General features: G+C 46.5%; 1 protein-coding gene and 1 non-coding gene across 4 annotated transcripts; one reads left to right on the plus strand and one right to left on the minus strand.

Moving 5' to 3' along the window:
• Positions 1-1135: 1135 nt before the first annotated feature.
• Positions 1136-18861, minus strand: GPRC5A (G protein-coupled receptor class C group 5 member A). 3 transcript variants are annotated; one of them, XM_053557631.1, is made up of 5 exons: positions 18726-18839; positions 17842-17993; positions 5019-5947; positions 2491-2549; positions 1136-2188 (listed from the first exon to the last, which is right to left on the minus strand). In XM_053557631.1, exons 2-5 carry the CDS (start codon positions 17892-17894, stop codon positions 2096-2098), a joined length of 1134 nt encoding a protein of 377 aa, XP_053413606.1. In that variant the 5' UTR covers positions 17895-17993; positions 18726-18839; the 3' UTR covers positions 1136-2095. The 3 variants fall into 3 exon arrangements, with proteins under 3 accessions (XP_053413606.1, XP_053413609.1, XP_053413607.1); XM_053557634.1 differs by lacking the exon at positions 17842-17993 and having other exon boundaries at positions 5019-6016; positions 18726-18848; XM_053557632.1 differs by lacking the exon at positions 17842-17993 and having other exon boundaries at positions 1137-2188; positions 18726-18861.
• LOC128562817 (U6 spliceosomal RNA) lies at positions 6555-6661 on the plus strand. The gene has a single exon (XR_008373518.1). It is a non-coding gene; the product is annotated as a U6 spliceosomal RNA (small nuclear RNA).
• Positions 18862-25938: the final 7077 nt, after the last annotated feature.

Below are 25938 nucleotides of genomic sequence, written 5' to 3' on the forward strand. Positions count from 1 at the left end.
ATTTTGGAGTATGTGCCGTGAGCTGATGAGAAAAAAAGTATATTCTTTTACTTTGGGAGGGTAAGCTCTGTATATGTCTATTAATCCCATTTGATCTAGAGTCATTAAAAAAATAAAGAGGGAAGGGAACGTGGATGTCCTGAGTACCTACACTATGGCAGAAGATATGTGAAATCATAACTTGTGTTGCTTTCAATCATAGCAAACTTCACTGGGCCATCAAAGATGTCCGACCTTTTGGTTTCTCTGGGCCACACTGGAAGAATTGTCTCCAGCCACATATTAAATATATGAACACCAATGAAAACTGACGAGCAAAAAAAAGTCCATGAATAATTTTTTGTGATACCTGCCCCCACAGATAAACCGGAGTCCTCATATAATCCACATGTGGCCTGTGGACTGCAGGTAGGATGCCCAATATCATTATTTATCTTTTTCTCTTTTCAGGAAAAAATTAGGCCACCGAGTGCAAACCCTATCAAGCAAAGCTCGAGGGATGTAAACATCCCTAACTCAGCCATCGTCCACTCACCTCTGGCTCAACTCACCTCTGCCCCACGCTAGTTTTGCCTTTTGATGAAAAGCAAAGTGTCTGGCTCTTAGGAGGGAACTGCCCAGCTTAGCCATGAATTTTCACATCCCATTTACTTTCTATGCACAGCAATTCTTTTTCTCCACCACTAAAGAGAGATTTCCTATTGTCCCCCCTCACAGAGCTGTTTCTTGATCAAGTAATTGGTAGGTATCATGTCTTTGCCAAGAAATATTATGAACCAAATCCATTAAATACAAAGGGATTGGGATTTGTCCTCTCCTATAATTAAACCTAGGGTGAAACATGAAACCAGCTTTGAGGTCTCTTCCCTGTCTTTCTTGGGCTGCCAAACCCCATTCCAAGGTTGCTCCTCTGCCCGCCTGGAGCAAAATGTCAGGGCCCGTGACAACCCTGGCTTTCTCATTGTTGACAGCTTCAAAATTTGTCAGAGGATACATACTTGTCTTAGATGTCACAAGAGGAAAGAGAAATGCACGGAGAAGGTCTAAGTGCAAACCAAGGGAAGTGAACCTGGAACTTCAGCTCCAACATGAAGCCCCAGGGCAGGCCATGGGCTCTCCCTGCGCGCCTAACCCCACCACTTGCACTGCTGCCGTCACCATGAAAGAGTTGCCACCACATCTTTATTGCATACCCAGGTGAGTAACTGATTACACGAGGAACGCTCCTCCATTAGTAGACAATGCCTGCTTATAGAATGCAGGAGATAAATACAGAGCAAATCTATTTACAGAGGCTGAGGATCAAGGAGATGGGAGAAGATCCAGTGCTGGGGATTTAGAGCAACAGCAGCACACTAATTCTCCTGACCAGGAGCAGGTGGGCCTGTCCACGCTGGTGAGATCTGGAAGAAGACCTGGTAGAGCATACGGAGAAGATCAAGTTTGCAGATGGTGGTGAAGAGAGGGTGACCTGTGAACTGGTGCTGGGAAGCTGCAGGGCCCTTACGGTGATTACTCAGGGCCATGGAGATGAGTAGATTTAGGCTGAACTTCAGCCTCTCCCACCCAGGAAAGAAGGGGGGTTGAGGGAAGGGGAAGAGGGTGAGCAGGAAGAGATGGTGTCAGGAAGTTGGCTTCCAGTGTAGATAGGCAGGCAGGGCTGAGACCAGCCTTTTGATTTTGCTCAGATTTGCAGTTCTGCTCTGGGACAACCAATCCAAACAAAACCTGCCTCGGGTTAGATGAGCTGGCCCCTAAAGCTGGGCGAGCCAGTGTGTGGTCAGATGACCTTTAGTCCCACGTAAAATGACAGGAATAGTGAGTCTACCTCTGAGGTGCCTGAGACTTTCACATAACAGATGTGTCCTAAGTATGAGACAAAGGAAAAATACTATGATGCTACTGGGAACCCGAGTGCTGTTGGCCCTCATCTGTCCAGGTGTGCAAAGACAGTGGTTGAGGCTGAGGAGGAGGCAGCTGTTCCCGTAGCATTCTGTACAGTTTTCTTAGAAGACTTGAGAGTTGGCCCACATCCCTTTGAGCTCCCAGCTGGGTCTTCTGCCTGGCTGTGCTTGTCCCAATCTCCGGAACAGAGTTAACTGTCCTCTTTCCTTCCTTCATAGTTATTATAAGGGCTAGTCTGAGCGTGGGCCCGTGGGATGGAGAAATCCTTTTGGGGAGCCCGATTCTGGAAAGAAAGCAACCACATTATTAAACCCACTCCTGGGCCATTTCAGCAGATCCACAGTCTGGGTGGGAATCTGATTACCTCCCCCCTCTCCCAAGCCCTCCCTGAAGTCCTCCCTGGACCCAACATTTGTTCTGCCCTCCCCCCGCCCCAGCTCCATGAAGCAGATTACAGGAGAAAAGACCCATGGTCCTCTCAAGGTAGCCATCTAGGGACTATCACAACATTAACATCATCTGTTGCCAAAGGAGAACAGTTCCCGGAGGCTGATGCCACTGAGGAAGGAGAAAGAGATCATTTACCTGCAGCTGAAAGTGGGTGGAATAAGGCGCATACAGCGTATCGCCCATCTCTTGAAGACCTGCAATAGGGAAAGGAGAAATTAAAGCATTAGGGGCACCACCTGCCCGCACCCCATTGTACCTCCCGCCTCAGTGACATCTTGTCTGTTTAATCGCCTATCTCTCCAGTAGACTTTAATTTTCTTGCAGGGAAGAACGATGACATCCTCCATCCTGGGACCGAGTAAGCACACAATATTGGTTGAAAAAATGAATAACTACGATCACCAGGGAAATCCCTTTCCCTAACTTCACCAAGCCCCACCTTTTCCTAGGACCTTCAAAAGCACATTTGAAAAGCCATGAAAAACAAAAACAGTCTTTTCAGATAGAGATCTGATCACAGGTGTAACTAGAATGACTCTCAGGGGCCACTTACCTACTTCCTTAACTGCCTGACAAGGAAAATATAGATATATTCATATCACTTTCTTTGAGAAGGTGCAGAATTTAGGAGCAACTATTTTCTGTGCATTTGGAGAAAATTCAGAAGGTTTTAAACTTGGGAATGGAAGGGTAAATATATGCGATCGTCATGAATGCAATTTAAAGCAATTCATTTCTTTCCCACCAAATTTACCTGCCTAATTTGCCCAATAAACAGGTAAACTTCTAACTGTAAGATCTTGTGGAGCACAGATTAACCAGAATGATCCTGGCCTTGCAGCTGATGCTGGAGAGTAAGGACTACGTGACAGGTCCATAAATAACTACTGGATGAGGGAGACTGACAAGCGCATTTCAAAGTCCCACAGAGGCTCAGGGCAGAGTGACCACTGTTGGACAGGAAGGAGGCCTGGCATGTTCAAGGAAGAGGGGAGACTGAGGCCACACAGCAAGGGACAAAAACACCTTGAGCCCAGGCAGAGGCAGGAAAGTGTAGCGACTTGGTTTGTTTGGACAAAGAGGTTGTTGGTTCTCACGTGGAAGGATTTTACAAGAGCTAGTGGGGAATATAAGCAGCAAAGTGTGGTGGCCAGAGGAGCATTTCAGGGAGTGTGAGCTGACAGTGACCCATAAAATGAACAGAGCAAGGGAAGAGTCATCCGGGGAAGACAACAGGGAGTTCAGGAGTGAGGTGACAGAGGGAAGCCACAGGCACAGATAGAATGGACTGGGTGGATAAAATATCCTGCTGCCCAGCTCCCCTCACTTCAGAGCTCCAGTGCCCTGGAAAGGGACCACAGCTGCCACGAGAAGCCCCTGGACATGTTACCCCTCAGGCTCTAAGAAAAGAGAACAGACCTATTTTCATCTGGCACCTAGAACCTGGCCTCAGGTGTCCTCATCGCTGTCCCAGAACCACCTACCCGCTGTGGTTACACTCAAAGGTCAATATAAACCCAGGAGACCAAGGAATAGAGCCCTCTGGGTCAGGGCAGCTTCTGGCTCTCAATTTAGCCTCTTCTTACAAGAACAACACTGGGCGGCACCTGTAGCTCAGTGAGTAAGGACACTGGCCACATACACCGGAGCTGGCAGGTTCGAACCCAGCCCAGGTCTGATAAAACAACAACGACAACTGCAACAACAACAACAAAAAAAATAGCCGGGCATTGTGGCGGGCGCCTATAGTCCCAGCTACTTGGGAGGCTGAGGCAAGAGAATCACTTAAGCCAAAGAGTTGGATGTTGCTGTGAGCTATGACTCCACAGCACTCTACCCAGGACCACAGCTTGAGACACTGTCTCAAAAACAAAGAAAGAAAGAAAGAACAACACTGGGACTCCTGGTCTTATAGACTGTGAGGTAAGAGCAAAATATTTGACTCTTTTATGTCAAATATGATCTATTCCCTCCCATGGGCCCAGAGACATGCAATGAAACGTGACTCTTCACGCTGACCCAGAATCCCCAGTAACTTTATGGAGATTCCGGCTGGTTTATGAAAAAGGGGCTTTCTCCCGTCTTTGCTCTGGGATCACTGCTGGAAATCACGACTTGGCTTTATGCCCTCTAATCTACAAAAGCTCCCCAGTTCCTAGTTGTCTTTTATGTCAAACACAATCTCACCTACTTATCACTAGAAATCACTAGATTTTTTTCTAGTCACTTGTTTTCCATTTCAGAGAAATGGAGGATTCGGAGAAAGCTCCATGGTGCCCACCCTACTGGAGATTACACCACAGGCAAGGAGAAATGGGAGGGTCCTTCCCCTGTCTGTACCATGAGTAAAAAGTATGAAATTAAGGGTGGCGCCTGGGGCTCAGGGAGTAGGGCGCCGGCCCCATATACCGGAGGTGGTGGGTTCAAACCCGGCCTCGGCCAAAAACTGCAGAAAAAAAAAAAGGTATGAAATTAAGACACTCAGAGGCTTCTGCTTGTCTCTAACTGGAAGGATGAGTTTAAGCAAGAACTGAGCTTTGGGTAACTTATCTACCCTACCAGGGGTATAATCTAGAAAATCTTGCATGTTCCTTACACTTAAAATATCCTCTGATGCTCCCTCTCTTTCTACAGGGGATTGTCCACCCAACCAGGCTGCACACCTTGAGTGATCTCCTCTTGGGAGTAGGCTCTGTTCTCTACACCATAGCTCTTCTTCATGAGCTGAGGTTTACATAAAGCATCCTCAACCGGGTAATCCATGGGGTTCCGTTGCTTTGTAAGCAGCTGAAACTCAGGTATGACATAAACCAACAGGAAAACCCAGCCACTGGCCACCAAGGCAGAGCTGAGGATGGTGTCATCCCACTTGTGGTCAAAGACAGGCATCAAGAGCAGGGTGATCCATGTCACCCAGACAGCAGCAGAGAGGAGCGTGGTGAGGAAGATGTGAGCCCCGTGTCTCTTCCAGCCAGTGAAGGATCCACAGAAGGTGAAGGAGGACACAAGGAAGGTCAGCGCCATCAGGAAGAGGACGTAGGTGAGCAGAAGGACAAAGTCTTCGTTGCGACGAGGAGCAGGAAGCTCAGAAAAGACATTGACGTTGGTCCTGTTCATGGTCAGGATGACAAATTCAACAGCGATTACATCCTGTACCAGGCTGAAGCCCACAGCCAGGCCCAGAGTCACCAGCCAGGAGAGGGGCTGCCCCCCACGGACTAGCTTCGTCAAGTTGAGAGCATGAGCCAGGAGGCAAGAGAAGCAAATGGAAAAGAGGACCCCAAAGAGGAAGAAGCGAGTGGGCCCCGTCTTCCCATCCAGTCTGATGATGAAGGTGAAGGTCAGGCCGAAGACCCCCAACACCCCCAGGAGGAAGAGGAACTGGGTGGGCAGCATTTTCCGCCTGCTGGAGTCCTGCACCCTGCAGATGAAGGCCAGGAGAGCGAGCATGAACACCACCGAGGTCACAGCCCCGACTGCAGCCAGTGCTTCTAGGACGATGCCCCAGGGGTCAGCAGTATCACAAAGTCTGTGGTATCTGGGGTCCAGGCCTTGGCGGCAACCAGGAGGTTGTGTTGTAGTCATTCTGGTCCTGCAGGAAAGCAAAGTTGAGAGGAGGAGGATGGTGAATCTCCTTTACACAGTCATCAGGTACAAAAGACTAGAAAAGGATTAGAAAATAAAAAATTGTATGTTTTGCCCTTGACCTAACTACATTAGATAAAGCTACTGACTCTTCCCTACCTCTTGTGGCAAATTCTAAAGACTAATGAAGGGAAGGGGGGAAGCTCATACTTGCCTCCCTACAACTTAACTATATTAATATTTACCTTGAAGCCAGAGGACCTAATGCTCTGAGTAAGTGTTTTGAAGCCTAATTTCAAAAACATAACAATGTGAATAAACTACCAGGGTCCCTGGTATTCTGGGGTCGAGTTCTCTTAAGAATTAGTGACACATCTAATTTTAAAGTCAACACTTTAATCATAATTTAGCAGAGTCAAGTTGGCTCCACCTTTGGCCCTATTCCAGACAGCATTTGTAAGCACCCCAGTCTCTCATGGAGGACAGGAGTTATCCTAACTGCAGATTTTTCTACAGAGGCCAAACATTCTTTTCAGAAGTGCTCAATCCTCTTCTTAGGCTCTGTGGTCTCTTGATAGAAAAAAATGTTTTTTCCTCTTAAGATGTTTAAAGATGTGCTCGCTTCGGCAGCACATATACTAAAATTGGAACGATACAGAGAAGATTAGCATGGCCCCTGCGCAAGGATGACACGCAAATTCGTGAAGCGTTCCATATTTTTGTATGATGCCCCATAATCATATCATTGTATACACTTATGATTTAATAAAAAAAAAAAAAAAAAGATGTTTAAAGATGACTCTACTAATTCCAAAGAGTTATGTAAAGACTCTTCCCTATCATAACTAGATCTTGATTAGCAACCTGTAAGGAGGGATATCCTGGATGATACAAAAACAGCAAGTAATCCAACTAGAACTATTATTAATAGTTAACACATTCATTTTTTTGAATGATGGGTCAGATTTTACCACTAATTGCCATATACACACACATATATATGTATATAGGTGTATATTTGTATATGGCATATGTATATATGTATAACCTATATACATATAGAGAGATAGATAGATAGATCAGTTTATTTTCACAGCAAACCTACGTGGTAAAAATTATTAGCCTTATTTTAGATGAGGAAACTGAGGCAGAGAGAGGTCAAGTTACTTGCCCAACATCATAAGCAAGGAAATGGCAGAGGCAGGATTTGAATCCAGAGTTCATGTTTTCAATGACACTAGGCTTTACCTCTCCAGTGCATTCTAACTGGCCCTAAAATATAATCTGAGGCCTCAGTGCTTGTAGCTCAGTGAGTAGGGTGCCAGCCAGATACACCGAGGCTGGTGGGTTGGAGCCCAGCCCAAGCCAGCTAAACAACAATGAGAATTGCAACCAAAAATAGCTGGGCCTTGTGGTGGGCACCTGTAGTCCCAGCTACTTGGGAGGCTGAGGCAAGAGAATTGCTTAAGCCCAGGAGTTTGAGGTTGCTGTGAGCTGTGATGCCACAGCACTGTACCAAGGGCTAAAAAGTGAGACTCCCTCAAAAAAAAAGAAAAAGAAAAGAAAAGAAACTGGCTCTCTAAGCTTAACTCTATTGTATATAGTCATTTATTCAACACATCTTTACTGAGAATAGACATATTCCCCATCATAGTAGAAGAGATAGGTACAGGTAGGTATCATTTGCCACTATGGCCACTGAGGATCTGTCACCTGCGCACTCTGCCCTGCTGGAAGCTACGCCACAGCCATCCCTGTGACAAGTAGAGCACAGAGTGAATAATGTTCCACCCACCGAGAAGTGCAAAATGAGAAACAGGAGGAAGGCAAATGAGGTTCAGAAACAGCAACCCTTGAAATACAAATACCCCAGGTCTGATCTGCTTTGCCTACCAACGTCCCTCTTGGGAGGAGTCGGAGAGGGGAGGTGGAATACAGTGAATGTAGAAGAGGAAAACTTCATCTCATGCCAGGGCCGGAGGGACCCAGGCGTATGCACTTCATTCCATTTCTCCACACCCTTTCCGATTACTCACAAGGGTCATGTCTAGCAGGAAAGGTATTTTCTTTCCTTGGTTCTCTCACTCTCCTCACCCCTCCCTGCCAATTGCTCCTTCCCCACCCTGCGGGGTAGTACTGTTTGTGGACAGGTGGTTGTGATCATATTACTTGATAATTATGAAGAACTTTGAACCTGATGACTCTAAATTTTGACAGAGATTGATGAGGTTCTGACCTAAAGGACAGTTCTGGTGCTAGACAGATGGACGGTGAGGGAGATACTCGACCTACAGACAGACCCCTGGAATTTTGTGCAGCTGTGCAGATAAGAGCAATGGGGACAAATGTGGGCAGAGGATAAAACCTACTTCCTCACATTTCACCTCCACCTCCCACCTCCTGATCATGCAAAGGGGATGGAGAAACAGTCCCTGAAATGCCTTTAAAATAGCATTTACAAAACAAGAACACTTTTCCAAGTTTTCATTATGACATTTTTATAATGGAGGCCCATGCATCCATCGCTTGGTTTCAAAAATTATTACTAAATGGCCAATTTTGCTTCCTCTACATTCCCCACATTACTCACTAGATTATTTTTAAGCAAATCCCAGACATCGTATAATTTTATCCACAAATCTATTAGTCTGTTTCTCTAAAAGATAAAACCTCCTCCTTAACCACACTTAAACTAACAGTAATCTTTTAATATCAAATATCCAGTAAGGGTTCATATTCACTAATTCTCTCACAAAGGACTTTTTTTAAAAGGAAGGAAGGAAGAAGGGAAGGGAGAGAAGGAAGGAGGGAGGGAGAAAAGAAGGAACTTAGACTTCTTAGTAAATATTTTTTTATCTGAGTAACTAAGTTTTTGGAATTATCATTCTTAATTAACCACCATTAACACTCCTCACCCTTCCCCAGCCTGATAGGGATTGCTCAACAGGTCTAAAATGTCCTAAGTAGTTTGAGTCTAGTCAGAGGAAAATAAAATCTACCAGGGTGATTAACAAGCAAGTCTGCACTGAACATGTGTTGTGTTGCCCGGAGAAGGGTCTGGATGAGGGAAAACCACCAACCAGGTGGCTGGAAGGGAAGGACAAGATTTCTGAAAACTGAAAAGAATTTCTAGAAAGCAGTGTTTGAGGAGGAAAAGGGAAGCAATTGGCATTTGGGAATAGAACTGCGAGGAAATAGCCCGGGGGAAGAATGACAGACTGGGGCAAGAAAGAGAAACCAGACTGAGACTAGTGGTCGCGTGGACTCACTTGAATCAGACAGGGAAGGGAGACCTGGGGTCCAACCAAGAAAAGACTTGCTCCTACAAAGACCAAACAGGGGAGGAGAGACCCAACTTATTCTCAGACTGCTCTGGAAGGGAAGGGAGGTCTCACAGCTCATTCTCACCCTGGATCAGGCATGGTGTTATAGACTTAATTCACCCAATCCTCACAACAACCTTATGATACATCTCACATTGTTATCCTAGTCCTACAGCGGCAGCAACCGAAGCACAAGTTAGCTGAGGCACTCGCCTCACAGAGCTAGTGAGTGGAAGGGCCAGGATTCCAATCCAAATTCAAACTCCAAAGTCACGGGTTTTAACATTGCACAGCCCCTCTGTCCATTAAGAACTAACATACTGATTTGAAATGCAGGTGATATCAGCCTCGCTGGTGCCTTATGCTGTGAGTGTGGGTTCAATCCCCTGAGGAGCAGTTTGCCCTTGTGAGTTGCCCCAACCCTACAGAGCTACACACACCCTCAAACTCCTGCACACAGCAAAGAGGAAATGACAGTGTGTGGGCTCTGCTGCGGTGGACAGGGCAGGAAAGGAGAGCCTTCAGGAGAAGGAAAGATAGGGCAGGTGGTCTCCCACGATCTCCCCACTTGTGAACTCAAGGCAGTAGCCCTAAAAGCTGGCTTATAATCTACCACTAAGTGGAGAAATGACTTCAGAAGTGCCTATCCCGGCCAGGTGCAGTGGCTCAGGCCTATAATCCTAGCACTCAGGGAGGCCAGGACAGGTGGACAGCCTGAGCTCAGGAGTTCAAGACCAACTTGAGCAAGAGCAAAATCCTGTCTCTACTAAAATAGAAAAAAAATTAGCCAGTATTGTAGTGGGCACCTATAATCCCATGCTACTCTGAGGCATGAGGATCACTTGAGCCCAGGATTTTGAGGTTGCTGTGAGGTATGACACCACAGCACTCAACCACAGAGTGACAGAGTAAGATTCTATCTAAAAAAAAAAAAAGAAGTGCTTATCCTTCATTAGCAAACCTATCATCCAAGTCCCAGCAATGCCACCCCTTCACTATCTCTTAAATATGCCCACCTTCCCACCCCAATGTCCGGCCATCAGCATCTCTCCTGGACCACGTCAGGAGCCTTACCTCTCCCTGCCCAGGCCTGCCCTCTCCGAGCCTCCCTGCACACAGGGGAAGGAGTCACAGACCATCAGGCTCTGCTGCCAGCTTTCCCAGCCTCACACCTACCTTGCTGCCTCCTTCTCCACCTGCCCAATGCCAACGTCTTGGTACCACTCCAAACAAGCCCCACTATCTCACTTCAAACACCCTGTCCCATCTGCATAGAACACCTTCCTCTACTTCCGCATTTCCTGCCCCCTTCAGAGTTTCCTGCTTCCAGAATGTTTTCCTTGATTCCCTAGTTCAGTGAGAAACACATGTTAGGAATTCCCAGACACCCTCAGCTTTTCTTACCCCAGAGCTTTTTTTTTTTTTTTTTTTTTGAGACAGAGTCTCACGTCGTTGCCCTCAGTAGTGATGGTGGCATCACAGCTCACAGCAACCTCAAACTCTTGGGCTCAAGCGATTCTCTTACCTCAGCCTCCCAAGTAGCTGGGACTACCGGCTCCCCCGCCACAATGCCCAGCTATGTTCAGAGACAGGGTCTCACTCTGGCTCAGGCTGGTCTTGAACTCCTGAGCAGGTGATCCACCCACCTCAGCTTCCCATCTTACCCTAGCACTTACCATGTAGCCCTGTAAGTGCCTGTGTATGTGTAAGTCTGTGTCCCTCTAGACCAGATGGCTTTGTGCAGGCAGGGACTGTGTCATTAAACATTGTCTCCCCAGCCGCTAAGCCTGACACAGGGCAAACACCCACCCGGAATGAAGGAGCAGGTGCGCGGTACTAGGTGGGTAGGAGTGAAGCGTTTCAAGAATAACAAGAGCTACGGCCTCTTGAGAATACACTGAGCCATGCACTGCTGCATTTAATCCTCACAACACCCCTCTGATTATGTGCCCTTTTCATAACTGAGGCACGAAGAATAAGTAACTTGCTCAAAATTATAAGGCTCATAAAAGCCAGGCCCTAGGCACTAGGTGTATACATAGACATGTGGGTCTGGTGTGCAGGGGAGGTTTGAGCTATAAACACAGATTGGCAGTCATCAGCCTAGAGGTGGTATTTAAAGACTTGAGAGAGGAAAAGATCACACGGGCAACTGAGGACAGACCCATAGAAAACACCATCTCATCTAAGTAGGAATCAGCAAGGATGTTAAAAAGAAATTGTCAGAAGGTTAGCAACAATGACAGAAGTCCAGGTGGAGTCAAATACTGCAAGGGGAGCACAGAAGAACGGGCCTGGGAAGGGCTCTTTGGATTCAGCAGTTAGGAAGCATACCCACTTCTTTTAGTCTGTTATGACATAATAGATTCAGCCTCAATTTGAACTTTAGGCTTTTCCCATTGGTCCTCCAACTTACTGCTCCTTCCTTCCTGACTCCCATCTCCACCTCTCTCAGAGGCAAGAAGTCTTCCTACAGTTCTGCATTTTCTATCTGGAAGGGAATTTGGGCTCATCCAGGATCTTGTATCAAATCATGCTTGCTCTTTGCCTCAATACCTGCATTATTCTTCTAACCAGAAAGCTTCTCTTCCTCCTGTTCACATCTATTTAACATATTTTTTCAAAACTGAGCCCAAAACTTAACCTCTGTCAACAGTTTTTAAAATTATTACTATTATTAATCCCATCTCTTTCTAAATTTGGAGTTCTCTTCATATTTTTTACAATTAAGTACTTAGTTTTCCCATATGTATTTATTTATAGATTCTACATTAAATCAGTGCTCATTAGACCATTGGATAACAAGAAAATAGAGCAAATCTTCTATTTGTTGTATCTCCTCACTATCTTCTTTATGCAGTCATTGCTAAAAAAAAAAAAAAAAATTCAGGGTGGCACCTGGGGCTCAGTGGGTAGGGGGCCAGCCCCATGTACCGAGGGTGGCAGGTTCAAACCCAGCCCCAGCCAAACTGCAACAAAAAATAACTGGGCGTTGTGGCGGGAGCCTGTAGTCCCAGCTATTCAGGAGGCGGAGGCAAGAGAATCACCTAAGCCCAAGAGCTGAAGGTTGCTGTGAGCTATAATGCCACAGCACTCTACCCAGGGTGATAAAGTGAGACTCTGTCTCTACCAAAAAAAAAAAAAAAATTCATTGCCGAATATTTAGCTAAAGCAAATTAATTATTAGCAAGTATGAGTAATGAAGAGGAAGGAGTTTTAAGATGAATCCATGCTTATGCTAATCCTCATATTTCAATCCAGACTGAGCTCTCGTAAGGGAGGAGTCCCACAGAAATTTCTCTGCCCTTGACAAAGGATTAGTTATAAATGGGAAGTGCCTACAGGGAAATTTCTAGGATCCCCTGTTCTGAGTAGCCATCCCAGTTCTGATGACATAAAAGTGATGCATCATGGCAACAACTTATGAATAACATCTGAATAACATCACTGAATTGAGTTTCCATAGGAACTGGAAGAAAATAAATCACTGTAGCACCACAGGCAGATTAAAACGTGTATAACAATAGTGTTCATCCTAATTTCTGCACTTGCAGGTAATTCTCTGGGAGCATTACCATCTTCCCCTTATTCTAAACAAAAGATGGAGACTCTATACTGGAAGTCTTTTTTAAAAATATGGCTTTATAGGGCGGCGCCTGTGGCTCAGTGACAGGGCGCCGGCCCCATATACCGAGGGTGGCGGGTTCAGACCCAGCCCCGGCCAAACTGCAACAGAAAAATAGCTGGGCGTTGTGGCGGGCGCCTGTAGTCCCAGCTACTCGGGAGGCTGAGGCAAGAGAATCGCTTAAGCCCAGGAGTTGGAGGTTGCTGTGAGCTGTGTGACGCCACGGCACTCTACCAAGGGCAATAAAGTGAAACTCTGTCTCTACAAAAAAAAATAAAAAAAATAAAAAAATACGGCTTTATATTTTGAGTGAAGCTTCCTAATCTCTTAGGCCCAGAATTCTAAGAAATGAAATATTCAGAAAATAGAAAAATAAAGTGAAGTCCTCTAGTGGTACAGTCTTAAAGTTCTCAAAGATCTCTTCATTTAAAAATTTAATTCCAGGGCGGCGCCTGTGCCTCAAAAGGAGTAGGGTGCCAGCCCCGTATGCTGGAGTGGCGGGTTCAAACCCAGCCCCAGCCAAAAAAAAAAGCTGCAAAAAAAAAAAAAAATTCATTCCAATATTTTAATTCATTGGATCCAAAACAAGTTTAAAACTAAGCTGATCATCTCTCCTTACAAGCTTATATTTCTAATCCCTGAGAATGGCTCTACTATCTATTTGGTTGCCTAACAGATCTAAAACTACAATATAATGGGGGAGAGGATGGAAAAGAATAGACTATATGTCCTAAAATTATACTAAAATAACAAGTAATTATTATTACAATAAGTGTAAATGATAACTTTTGATTTTGGAAAACAAGACTAAGTTAAACTATATTATACCCATAAGAACCTAACCTAAAACAAAGGATTCAGAAAGCTTAAAAGCAAAAGGAAAGAAAAATAAATGTAAAAAGAAGAAATACTAATAAGTAATATTTATTCATCAGGTATTATGTGTCAAACACATAGCTGAATTGTTTGATCAAAATAAAAGAATTAAGGGCCAGGCATGGTGGCTCATGCCTATAATCCTAGCACTCTGGAAGGCTGAGGCAGGTGGATTGCTTGAGGCCTGGAGTTCAAGACCAGCCTGAGTCAAAGTGAGACCCCATCTCTAAAAATAGCCGGGCATTGTGGAGGTTGCCTATAGTCCCAGCTACTTGGGAGGCTGAAGTAAGAGGGTCACTTAAGCCCAAGAGTTTGAGGTTGCTGTGAACTGTGATGCCATGGCACTCTACCAAGGGTGACAAAGTGAGACTCTGTCAGGTGGTTCAAAGGAGTAGGGTGCTAGCTCCATATACTGGAGGTGGTGGGTTCAAAACCCGCCCCAGCCAATAAAAAAGAAAAAACTGCAAAAAAATAATAATCATAAAATAAAAGTGAGATTCTGTCTCAAAAAGAATATTTTTTGTTTCACAATAATTAGAGATGATCCCCACAGAAGATAAAAGCATCATAAAATTTTATGCACCTAATAACACAGCACCAAAATACACAAAACAAAAACTACTGGAAATACAAGGAAAAACTAAAGGAAATACATTTTCTGTAAAAGGCCAGATGTGAAGTAGTTTAGCCATACATTTGTAGCATGAAAGCAGCCATAGACAATACATGAACAAATGAGCATGGCAATGTTTCAGTAACACGTTATTGACAAAAACAGGTTCTAGGGCATATTTAGCCCATGGACCAAAGTTTGCCATCCTTACCTAGTTTGCTTTATATGATTGCTTCTATTTAAGTGGTTGTGGAACATTTATTTTTTTAAAAATGAGCATATTTAGAATATAAAGAAAAATGTGGAATTCTAAAATAAAAAATTTACAGACTATATATTCTGATCATAATTGACTAGAAATAGGAATAAAAGTAGAAACAAATACCCTGAACTATTCAGAAAGTCAATGACTCCTCAAGCAAAAACACTGTCAATTTATTGTTTACTATGCCACCATATCACTTCCCCCAGCTTAATCTGTGGGTTTTAAATAGCAATGAACCCAGAATGAGAAGAATAAAATCACACAGCCAATAGTTCTCCATACCCTGTTGCCTTCAATTACCACTATCGAGTGAAACACAATAAAACATGTTCCAAAGAGGACTCCCAAGGGTACATGTGCAGAGAAAGAGGGGCTAGAATCTAAATATAAGAAAGAAAATTGGGGGCCTCCTAAAGACACTTTATAAGGCTCTCAAGTTCCTAGCCCTTGCATGATCATAGTTACACGTTTCTACAGAGCCAAGAGGAGAAATCAGGCTTCCTAACTCATGATTGAGACCTCTTCCCAAGAAACCAGACTGTTCTCATTCCATTCTGCCCTTGGAGAAGCCTCCCCCCACCCCCGCCCCAGTACCAATAAGTCTTTTATTTATTCATTGTATTTTCCCAGGGAAAGTAGAAAGGAGGGGAAAGAGACAACATGTGTGCTACAAAATAATTAGAAAATGGAAAAGGAAGTACCCAGTACAGCAAAATCAACCATCAAATAAACACACCCCAGGATGGGGCCGTCAAAGCCCGCAGGGGCTCAGGCTCCTGCAGTTCAGGAATGAGAGGTAAGAGACCAGGAAAAGAACAGACATAAATTCAAGATTTCACACAAAGTTTTGGTTTCTAGCAGTAAACATGAGTTATATTCATCTGTCTTCTAGAAACAATCTTGTGGCCACTTTGACATGAGTTTCTTGCTCCTATATAAAAAGTTCTTGAGTAGCCAGGTGCAGTGGCTCAGACCTGTAATCCCAGCACTCTGGGAGGCTGAGGGTGGATCTCCTGAGCTCACAAGTTCAAGGCTAGCCTGAGCAAAGCGAGATCCCCATCTCTAAAGAATAGCTGGGTGTTGCGGTCTCCAACTACTCAGGAGATGGAAGCAAGAGGATCACTTGAGCCCAAGAGTTTGAGGTTGCTGTGAGCTATGACATTAAAGTACTCTACAGAGGGTGACAAAGTGAGACTGTTTCCAAAAAAAGTTTTTTAATTAAAAAAAAAAAGGAGGGCGGTGCTTGTGGCTCAGAGTAGGGCACCAGCCCTATATACTGGAAGTGGCAGGTTCAAACCCATCCCCGGCCAAAAACTGCAAAATATAAAATAAATAAATAAATAAAAAGGGCTCAGAGCCTGTGGCTCAAGCAGCTAGTGCACCAGCCACATACAATGGAGTTGGCGGGTTAGAATCCAGGCCAGGCCTGCCAAACAACAATGACAGGTGTTGTGGTGAGCACCTATAGTCCCGGGTACTTGGGAAGCTGAGGCAAGAGAATCACTTAAGCCCAAGAGTCTGAGGTTGCTGTGAGCTGTGACGCCACAGCACTCTACCAAGGGCAACATAGTAAGACTGTCTCAAAAAATAAATAAATAAATACATAAATAAAAGTTCCTGAGTGATTTGCATATACATTTATAATCCCTTTCTTGGTCTCCTGCCCTTCCTTTCTACATGGAAGTCTCCTAATTTCTTTTACTTCAGGATTACAGATTAAGTAGGTTTCATCCATCCAAAATACAGCAGTTTCAAGTCCTTGACATGAATCACCATCAAGTAATGGTGTTGGCTGGGGCCACTGGCTCATTCCTGCAATCCCAGCACTCTGGGAGTCCGAGGCAGGTGAGTCACTTAAGCTGAGGAGTTCCAGACCAGCCTGAGCAAGAGGGAGAATTTGTCTCTAAAAAATAGCCAAGTGTTGTGGTGGGCACCTGTAGTCCCAGCTATTTGGGACTACAGGTGCCCTCTGAGGCAAGAGGATCATTTGAGCCCTAGAGTTTGAGGTTGCTGTGAGCTATGACATCTAGCTGTCTATAGACAGCAGTCTACCCAGGGCAACAAAGTGAGATGCTGTCTCAAAAAAAAAAAAAAATAATAGAAATCTAGCCAGGCATGGTGATGGTTGCCTGTAGTACCAGCAGTGTTTCAAGTACTTGACATGAATCACCATCAAGTAACAGTGTTGGCCGAGGCCACTGGCTCATTCCTGATGGTTGCCTGTAGTACCAGCTACTCAGGAGGCTGAGGCAAGAGGAGCCCAGGAGTTTGAGGTGCTGTGAGCTATGATACCACAGCACTCTAGCTTGGGCAACAGAGTGAGTGTCTAAAAAAAAAACTGGGGCACTGGCCACATACACTGAGGCTAAAGGGTTCAAATCCAGCCCGGGCCAGCTAAAACAATGACAACTGCAACAAAAAAATAGCCAGGCATTGTGGTGGGCGCCTGTGGTCCCAGCTACTTGGGAGACTGAGGCAGGAGAATCGTCTATGCCCAAGAGTTTGAGGTTGCTGTGAGTGTGATGCCACAGCACTCTACCCAGGGTGATAGCTTGAGACTCTGTCTCAAAAAAAAACGATGTTGACTTAGGAGGTTGGGTACAAGGGGTGGAGGGTTCCTAGCATCTTTAGGATTTTTACATAAATGATTTCAGAGTTGTGGAGACCCTCCAAGAATTAAATGCATATGGGTGTAGGTGAGTAGGTTTTCTTTTGGGGGAGATGGGAAAGAGGTAGGGTAGGAGACAAGTTTTTAGGACAGAAGATCTGGTCAAAAATAGGAAACAGGAAGGAGAACACCAAAGAAATGTTGTTGTTCAAGATCCCCACTTCAAAAAGAAGACCTCCCTGGCTCAGCACCTGTGGCTCAAGCGGCTAAGGCGCCAGCCATATACACCTGAGCTGGCGGGTTCAAATCCAGCCTGGGCCCGCCAAACAACAATGATGGCTGCAACCAAAAAATAGCCGGGCATTGTGGCAGGTGCCTGTAGTCCCAGCTACTTGGGAGGCTGAGGCAGGAGACTCATTCAAGCCCAGAAGTTGGAGGTAGCTGTGAGCTGTGATGACACAGCACTCTACCCAGGGTGACAGCTTGAGGTTCTGTCTCCAAAAAAAGACCTCCCCAACTCCCAGTGAGCAGTTCTCCCAACCCTTCCTCCCCCTCATTCCTTCACTCTCCTTTAGTGCCCAGCACACAGACCTGGAGACAGGAGTACTGATCTCCAAACTCGCCCCTCCTGAGTCCCCAGCCATTGTGTCTGAAGTGGCAAAAGCATTCCCCTTGAGGAATGAATCCACTGCAGTAGCTGAAGCAGCTGAACCCGTCAACAGGTGTGGTGTTTACAAAAGCCTCTGAGGAGAAAACCAGCCCACAAAGAAGTCAGGAATGACTTCTTCAAATTCCTTCAAATTCCTGCATCCTGAGCAGGCTCTTTGCTAGCCTTTCCCATGGACCTTTAAGGGACCCATGTGAGCAGCAGGCAGGGTGTTCCCCAGTCCTAGCTAGTTGGTGGTGGAAGGTGGGCTCCAATGTACACTCAACTTCCATCTGCCCCATTCCTGAGCAACTTGAGGGACACCAGAATGGGGCTGACCGCCCCACAGATCAAGAGAAAATGGGCGACTTCTACATCTATTTTCCCAAATTCAGAAGGGTGGTTTTCAGTATCTGGGTAAAGTGGCAGCTGCCACCATCTCCCTCCTCTAAGATCTTTCTCCCTCTCTTCTCTTCCTCCAGAATGATCCCAGAACTGCTCATCTCTTGCCTGGTTGGATTCTACCTCCTCAGTCTGTAGAATGTGTTTGAACAGAAACTATTGCCCTGATTATCTTTTTGCTCTCTGCCACTATCTTCTCCTGGGAAGCCCAGAAAAAAAAGATAGAGACAGAGAAGAAAAACAGAAAGAAGAAAAACTTCTAAACTGAGTTAAACTAGAGGAATCGTTTCCTTGGGTAGTTTCCCTCTCATAGCCAGCCAGCTGTATTCCATTACCCTTCTGCCTCACCCCTCCCAATGCCCCAGGCTCCCCTGATGTTTTAAATCTGGAGGCCTGGAGCGTTCTGGGCTCCGTGAGCCTCACTCACCCCTGTGTCTGCCTGGGCTTTGGCCGTGAACTTGGCGCTGTTTCCCGCGCGGGAAGAGGGCAGGCGGCTCACGAGCCCCTCTGTGGTGGGAGAACCCTCGGGCTGCTGTCCCGCCCTCCGCCGCCGCGCGGTTATAAAGGCGGCTGTCGCCGGAGGGAGGGGGCGCTCCCGGGGGGTGAGCACGGGGACAAGGGGCGGGGGGCGGGTCAGGGGGAAGGACACGCCCATTCCACTCCCACGGCACTTCACTCTGTTATGAAAATGAAGTCCCTGTGCCAGGGAATGAACCAGAAGACTCCTGACGTCAGAGGCACAGTCACCCCTGAAATGGGCGGGAGTCACCCACCTCCGCCGGGACGCGCGCGCCGCCTGGTCCCAGGACTAGCGCTGAGGGCAAGGGGGGAGGAGACCGGCTCCTTATCTGTCCTGCAGGCTGTCACCTCCCTGAGGGAGCCACGCCGGCATTCCCCGCCGTGGGCAAGGTTAGCCAGCGAGGTTGTATCAGCTCCGAGGTTAATTCCAGTGGGACAAGCCAGCCTTACTCCACTTTTACCCTTACTTGGCCTGTTTCCCCATCACCGTCACTCCGCCGGTGGAGGACAGGTAGTCAGGCTTAAGAAAAAGAAGGTGGCCACTCTGTCAGGGCTCCTCAGCTGGGCATGTCAGACCGCAGGTGGGATAAGCACCATTAGTGCTGCCCTGGAGCTGAGAGATCATTATCTCCCTCCCTTCCTGACTGCCTCTCCTGAAGCCTTGACAATGAAGGCTGATGGGAATGCGGAGGCCAGATAAAATTATGAAATAAAGGAATTTGCCTTTGGTGCCTAGTTCTCCCTCCCTCCACTGCCCATTCCACTTGGATCAAGCCAATCGGACTGAAACTTGTCTTTGTTTACCTGTCAAACAATCCTGGAGTGGCTGACCCTTCTGTGTCACCTCTGGGGCTAGGTCCTACTCCACTGCCTGTGCTTTTAAGGCAGTGATTAGTACACCTGGTATACTAATCTGTTATTCTGCATTTAAATTAATGGGGAACAGCTTAGGGCTCTCCAGCTTTCTCCTCACTTCACACCCCGATTTTCCAGCTTAATGTGACTTATTGGAGACCATGTCCCTTCTTTCAAAACTTTTGTTAGGGCTCGGTGCCTGTGGCTCAAGCGGCTAAGGCACCAGCCACATACACCTGAGCTGGCGGGTTCGAATCCAGCAGGGCCTGCCAAACAATGACGGCTACTATCAAAAAAATAGCTGGGTGTTGTGGCAGGCACCTGCGGTCCCAGCTATTTGGGAGGCTGAGGCAAGAGAATCGCTTAAGCCCAGGAGTTGGAGGTTGCTGTGAGCTGTGATGTCACAGCACTCTACCCAGGGCGACAGCTTGAGGCTCTATCTCAAAAAAAAAAAAAAAACTTTTGTTAGGTTTTTATTCCACTCTTCACAAAATCATAGGCAATGCCTTGAGTCCTGAAACACTTCACTTGGGACCCGGAACCCAAAGGTCTGCAAAGAATTCACCTGCTTCACCTCCAGGGCTCCCAGGGGGTGTATGTGGCAGAATGTGCATCCTGAGAGATTGGTGGAAATGGAAATGACAGTGCTTTATAGTGTGTGGCATCCACTAAGTCAGGACGTCTCTCTCTGGGACTCAGTTTCCCCTCTGTTAGAGGAAGTTGAAATAGATCACTATTGGACAATAGAATTGTAATTCAAGCCACAAAAGTAAGCCGCATTTGTAATATTAAATTTTCTAGCAGCCACATTAAAAGACATAAAACAGGTGAAAAAAAAAATTTTTTTTAAACAGGGTCTCACTATGTCACCCTTAGTAGAGTACTGTGGCATCACAGTTCACAGCAACCTCAAACTCTTGGACTTAAGCTATTCTCTTGCCAAGTAGCTGGGACTACAGGTGCTCGCCACAATGCCTGGCTACTTTTTGTTACAGTTATTTAGCTGGCCTGGGCTCGGTTGGAACCTGCCACCCTTGGTGTATGTGACTGGCACCGTAACCACTGTGCAACAGGCACCAAGCCCAGGTGAATTAATTTTAATAATATTAGGCCATGCGTGGTGGCTCATGCCTGGACTCCCCACACTCTGGGAGGCCAATGCAGGTGAATTTCTTGAGCTCTCCAGTTTGAGACCAGCATGAGCAAGAGCGAGACCCTGTTTCCAAAAATAGCCAGGTGTTGTGGAGGTCGCCTGTAGTTCCAGCTACTTGATAGGCTGAGGCAAGAGTGTCACTTGAGCCCAAGAATTTGGGGCTGCTGTGAGCTGTGATGCCACAGCACTCTACCTAGGGCAACAAAGTGAGACGCAGTCTAAAAAACAACAAAAAATTAATAATACTGTATACTTTATATAACTCGATAGTTTCCAAATATAATCATTTCAACATGTAATCAATACTTTTGAAAATATTAATGAGCTATTTTATACTCTTGTTTCAAATTATGTCCTCAAAAATCCAATGTGTCTTTTTTACTTGCGGCATCCATCAGCCACATTTCAAGTGCCCAAAAGCCATGTGTGGCAACCACAGCAGACAGTGCCTCTGAGGAGGCCTCCAGCTCCCGCCATTTAGGCATCTGAATCACTCTGTCTGGGGTGAGGTTTATGACATCGAGCTGAGGATGTCCAGTCTAAGGGAGAAAGAGCAAAGGGGATTTGGGGGATTTCTTCCCCATGGATTTGTCAAGAAACTTGGGAAGAACTAATGAGAATGTGAAGAGTGTAATTTTTGGGGGGTGGGGAGGAAGACAGAGTTGGCTAGAGTGCCATGGCCTCAGCCTAGCTCACAACAATCTCAAACCCCTGAGCTCAGGTTATCCTCCTGCCTCAGCCTCCCAAGTAGCTGGGACTACAGGTAAGTACCAGTGCTGGCTGATTTTTTTTTTTTTTTTGCAGTTTTTGGCCAGGGCTGGGTTTGAACCTGCCACCTCCAGCATATGGGGCCAGCACCCTACTCCTTTGAGCCACAGGCACCACCCACTGGCTAATTTTTTTTCTATTCTTAGTACAGATGATGTCTTGCTCTTTCTGAGGCTGGTCTCAAACTCCTGACCTCAATTGATCCTCCTGCCTCGGTCTCTTGGGATTGCAGGCATGAGCCACCACCATGGCTTTTTTACTAATTAATTATAAGCTTATAATTAATAGTAAAAAATTTATATTTATATTTTTATAATATAAATTTATTTTTATAAATAAATTATAAATTTATTATAAATATAAATAGTAATAAATATAAATTTATAATTATAAATTATAAATAATTATGAATAACAAATTACTTTTCCTGTTCTTTCTTGTTCTCTCGATGATGTTTGCCTGGCAGGTCCAGGGTGTGTGAGAGAGAGAGCTTGTGTGGGGATGCTTGTTCTGAAGCTGTCTTTGGTCCCTGTTCCTCACTTTGCCATTGACTTTGGATGTACCTTCTTGTCCGCTTAGCACTCTTTTTTTCTACCCTCCTTTTAACCTCTTTTCTCCTCCCATCCCTCTAGGGAGACACAGGATCTGCACAGAGGATACGGTGAGGCCTGTGAGACACTTAGTGCACAGGATTCCATGGAGATGCCACACATCCAGGGGCCCCCCCCGCAGTGAGTTCCTCCTTAAATCCTGAGCAGGGCCCCTTGTGTGTGTCTCCCAGTCCCAGACCTGCACGTGAGTCCTTGGGGACTAGGTGTCTGGAAGATGTAGGGCGAGGCTAGGAAGGGTAGACTAGCTAAGTGATGTTGCGATGCCCCTGAGGCGGGGCTGGGGAGTAGTTCATTTCCCAGGTCCCCTGGACTGCTAAAATGGTCTGGAGAACAAGGCCCAGGATCCTTAGAAATCAAAGGAAGAAATAATATGCAGGGGGGCAGCGCCTGTGGCTCAGTGAGTAGGGCACTGGCCCCATATACTAAAGGTGGCGGGTTCAGGCCAAACTGCAACAAAAAAATAGCCGCGTGTTGTCGCGGGTGCCTGTAGTCCCAGCTATTCGGGAGGCTGAGGCAAGAGAATCATTGCCTATGCCTAAGAGCTAGAGGGTGCAGTGAGCTGTGAGGCCACAGCACTCTACTGAGGGAGACAAAGTGAGACTCTGTCTCTAAAAAAAAAAAAAAAAGAAATAACATGCAGGGAATCTAGAAACCCAGGTTTTACTCCCAACTCTAGTTATCCTCCTTTGAATGTTACCCAGTTTAAAGTGACAGGTAGGGGTGGCACCTGTGGTTCAGTGAGTAGGGTGCTGGCCCCATATACCGAGGGTGGTGGGTTCAAACCCGGCCCCGGCCAAACTGCAACAAAAAAATAACCGGGCATTGTGGCGGGCGCCTGTAGTCCCAGCTACTCGGGAGGCTGAGGCAAGAGAATTGCCTAAGCCCAGGAGCTTGAGGTTGCTGTGAGCTGTGATGCCTTGAGGTTGTAGTGAGCACTCTACTGAAGACGACAAAGTGAGACTCTGTCTCTAAAAAATAAAAATAAAAAGTGACAAGGAGCATTGTTGAGCAACATGGAAGGGAAGCTCACCTTACCAGAGAAGAGAGGGCCCTACAGTTGGCGTGCTTTATTCCCCCTAAAAGAGAGGCATGTCTGACACTGGAAAGAACCTTCATTTGGCAGCAAGGCCAGTAAGGGGGCCTGTGTTCCATGAAGATGGGCCTGGGTCTGCCTCAGCCTGAAAGTCTCTGAACTCAGCCACTGCTGACACTGACCCTTCACCAGCCACCACCATTGTGATCCCCACTCTTGGTTGCAGGAGTCAATCAAGAACACAGATGGCTCTGTCAACACCTGAAGCCTGACTCCTTACCAATGCTACCTCAGAATTCCAGGCTGCAGAACCTCACGCCTGGGGCTCCCCCTTTCTCTTCCTTCACCTCTTCGCTGGAAAGATGGAAGGTGCCACTTGTCCCTCTCCCTGAGCTCAAGAAAATCTCATTTGAGAAGCACCTAAGTTGGTAGGAGTAACACACAGGAGAATCCTATGTCCCTAGGTCATTACTGTATTGGAACTACAAATGTCAGTGACCCACAGCTCCTGCCAGTTTCCTGCTGAGAGTGGCTCCTCCATCCAATCCCCAAACAAAACTGGAAACAGTTGAGAGCCAGCTATGCACCCATAGTAGGGAACATGATAAAAGTATGAGACAGTCCCTACCTGGTCTCTCTCCCCTGAAGGGAAATTTCATGTGTATTCAGTCATTTAGCAGCTATGAGTGATCCTCTGTGTGATTGTGTTGGGAAATCAAAAGAAAATTGTCTTTAAGAAGCTCGGTCTGGCCCACTCCATGGCTCACACCTATAATCATAGCACTCTGGGAGGCCAGGGCAAGTGGATCGCTTGAGCTCAGGAGTTTAAGACCAATTTGATCAAGAGCAAGACTCTGTCTCTACTAAAACTAGAAAAACTAGCTGGGTATTCTGGTTGGTGCCTGTAGTCCCAGCTACTCAGGAGGCTGAGGCCAAAAGTATCACTTAAGCACCAGAGCTTGAGGTTGCTATGAGCTATGATGCCATAGCCCTCCACCCAGCTTGACAAAGTGAGACCCTGTCTCAAAAAAAAAGTTTTTTTTTTAATTAAAATTTTTTTTAAAAAAGAGCTTGGTCTGGTGCGGTGGTGGATAGTAAGCAAAAGCACTGCCTTGTGTTATACGTTATAGTAAGACCACGGCTGGGCACAGAAAGACCAGGGCAGCACTCCACACAGAATTCAGGGTAGATGCCACTGAGAGGGGAGGCCCAGAGGATGAGTAAGAGATTTTCAGGTGGAGAAGGAAGAGGGATGAGGTTCAGGACAGGCATTCCAGGCAGAAGGGACAGAACATTCGTAGGCACAGAGGCATGGATCAGCCCTGCCCACTGACAAAGTGTGAGCACAAAGTGTGGCCAGTGGGAGAGGAAGCCGGACACTGCACGGTGGCTTCAGAAGCAGAGGGGCACTGTGGGCATGAAGCAGGTGACCGCCACAAGGGAAAGTGTAAGAGGGAGAGCCACTTGATGATCCTAAATCCAGTAACTGGTGTCTTGATAGGAAAAGAAACAGAGAAGGAGGCCAAGGCCATGGGAAGGCAGAGGCAGAGACTGGAGTGATGCTGCCACAAACCAAGGACACCAAGGCCTGGCGCAGATGCCAGTAGCTGAGGGTGGGTGGGTAGGTTATGGGCGCTTCCTGCTGACTCCTCAATCTCAGGCTTCCAGCCTCTGGAAGTCTGAAAGAATAAATTTCTGTTGTGCCTTCTTGCAGTAACCCTACCAAACTAACACATCTCTGACATGTAGAAGATTTCTGCCAGCAGGTTACATGGCATGCTAAAAAGAGCCTGGCTAGCACACAAGTGTCTCCAGGGCTTACTCTCCCAGAGGCCTCCATTTCACCTCCTCCTCTCCCAGAGGAGTGGCATGTGCAAAGTGCAAACATGTGGCTGCCTGTGGGGTGAGAGAGATGACACTTGAAGCTCTGGAATGCAGCCGGTAGGGACCCAGGGCTTGCGGTCAGCAGCTGGCCTACCACCAGCACTGCGTCTCTCCTGCCTCTCATCCTTATCAGGCTATTTTAAAAATGCAAGCCATGGTTACAGCTCCGACTTCCCCACCTTTTCTGGGACTGACTTTAAGACTGAACTCATTCCCAGATTCTGAGGGAAGTTATGAACCAGAGGCTCCATGTTGAAAGCAGAGAGGTGCTGCCTGTAACCCCAAGGCTGGCTTAGAGAATCCCATTAAGTGCCCAGACTGGTTCAGTGACATGAAACCCAACGCAGCTACAGGATCCTCCTCTTCCCGCTCCTCAGGACAAAATACCACACCATCCCAACGGTGGATCTGCCCTGACTTCTCTCCCCCTCTCTCTGAGGCTGGGCTCAGCCCAGGCGGGGAGTCCTAGGGCCACTGTTCTTGTTCAGGACCCACAAATCAGTCTATTCTCCCAGTTCATGACATTTAAAAGCCTTTCACCTGGCTGGGCACAGTGGCTCCCGCCGGTACTCTAGAAAGCTGAGGCAGGTGGATTCCTTGTGTGGCAAATGGGCCACAAGGCGGCAGGGCCCTCACGGCCTGGGGAACACTCAGGGAATGAACCCCCAGTGGCTTCTCCTCCTTTCCCAAAACAACCATATTCCTTTCTTCAAGCCCCCTCTGCCAAAAGTCATGTAGTTCTTTCTTTGTTTAGTTAACTAGGCTGAGATCCTCATGATCTTTCCCTTCTTACTTCTTGTCATATGCTAACGAAGCT

The sequence above is a fragment of the Nycticebus coucang genome, chromosome 12, assembly GCF_027406575.1.
Source record: "Nycticebus coucang isolate mNycCou1 chromosome 12, mNycCou1.pri, whole genome shotgun sequence".
Lineage (NCBI taxonomy): Eukaryota > Metazoa > Chordata > Mammalia > Primates > Lorisidae > Nycticebus > Nycticebus coucang.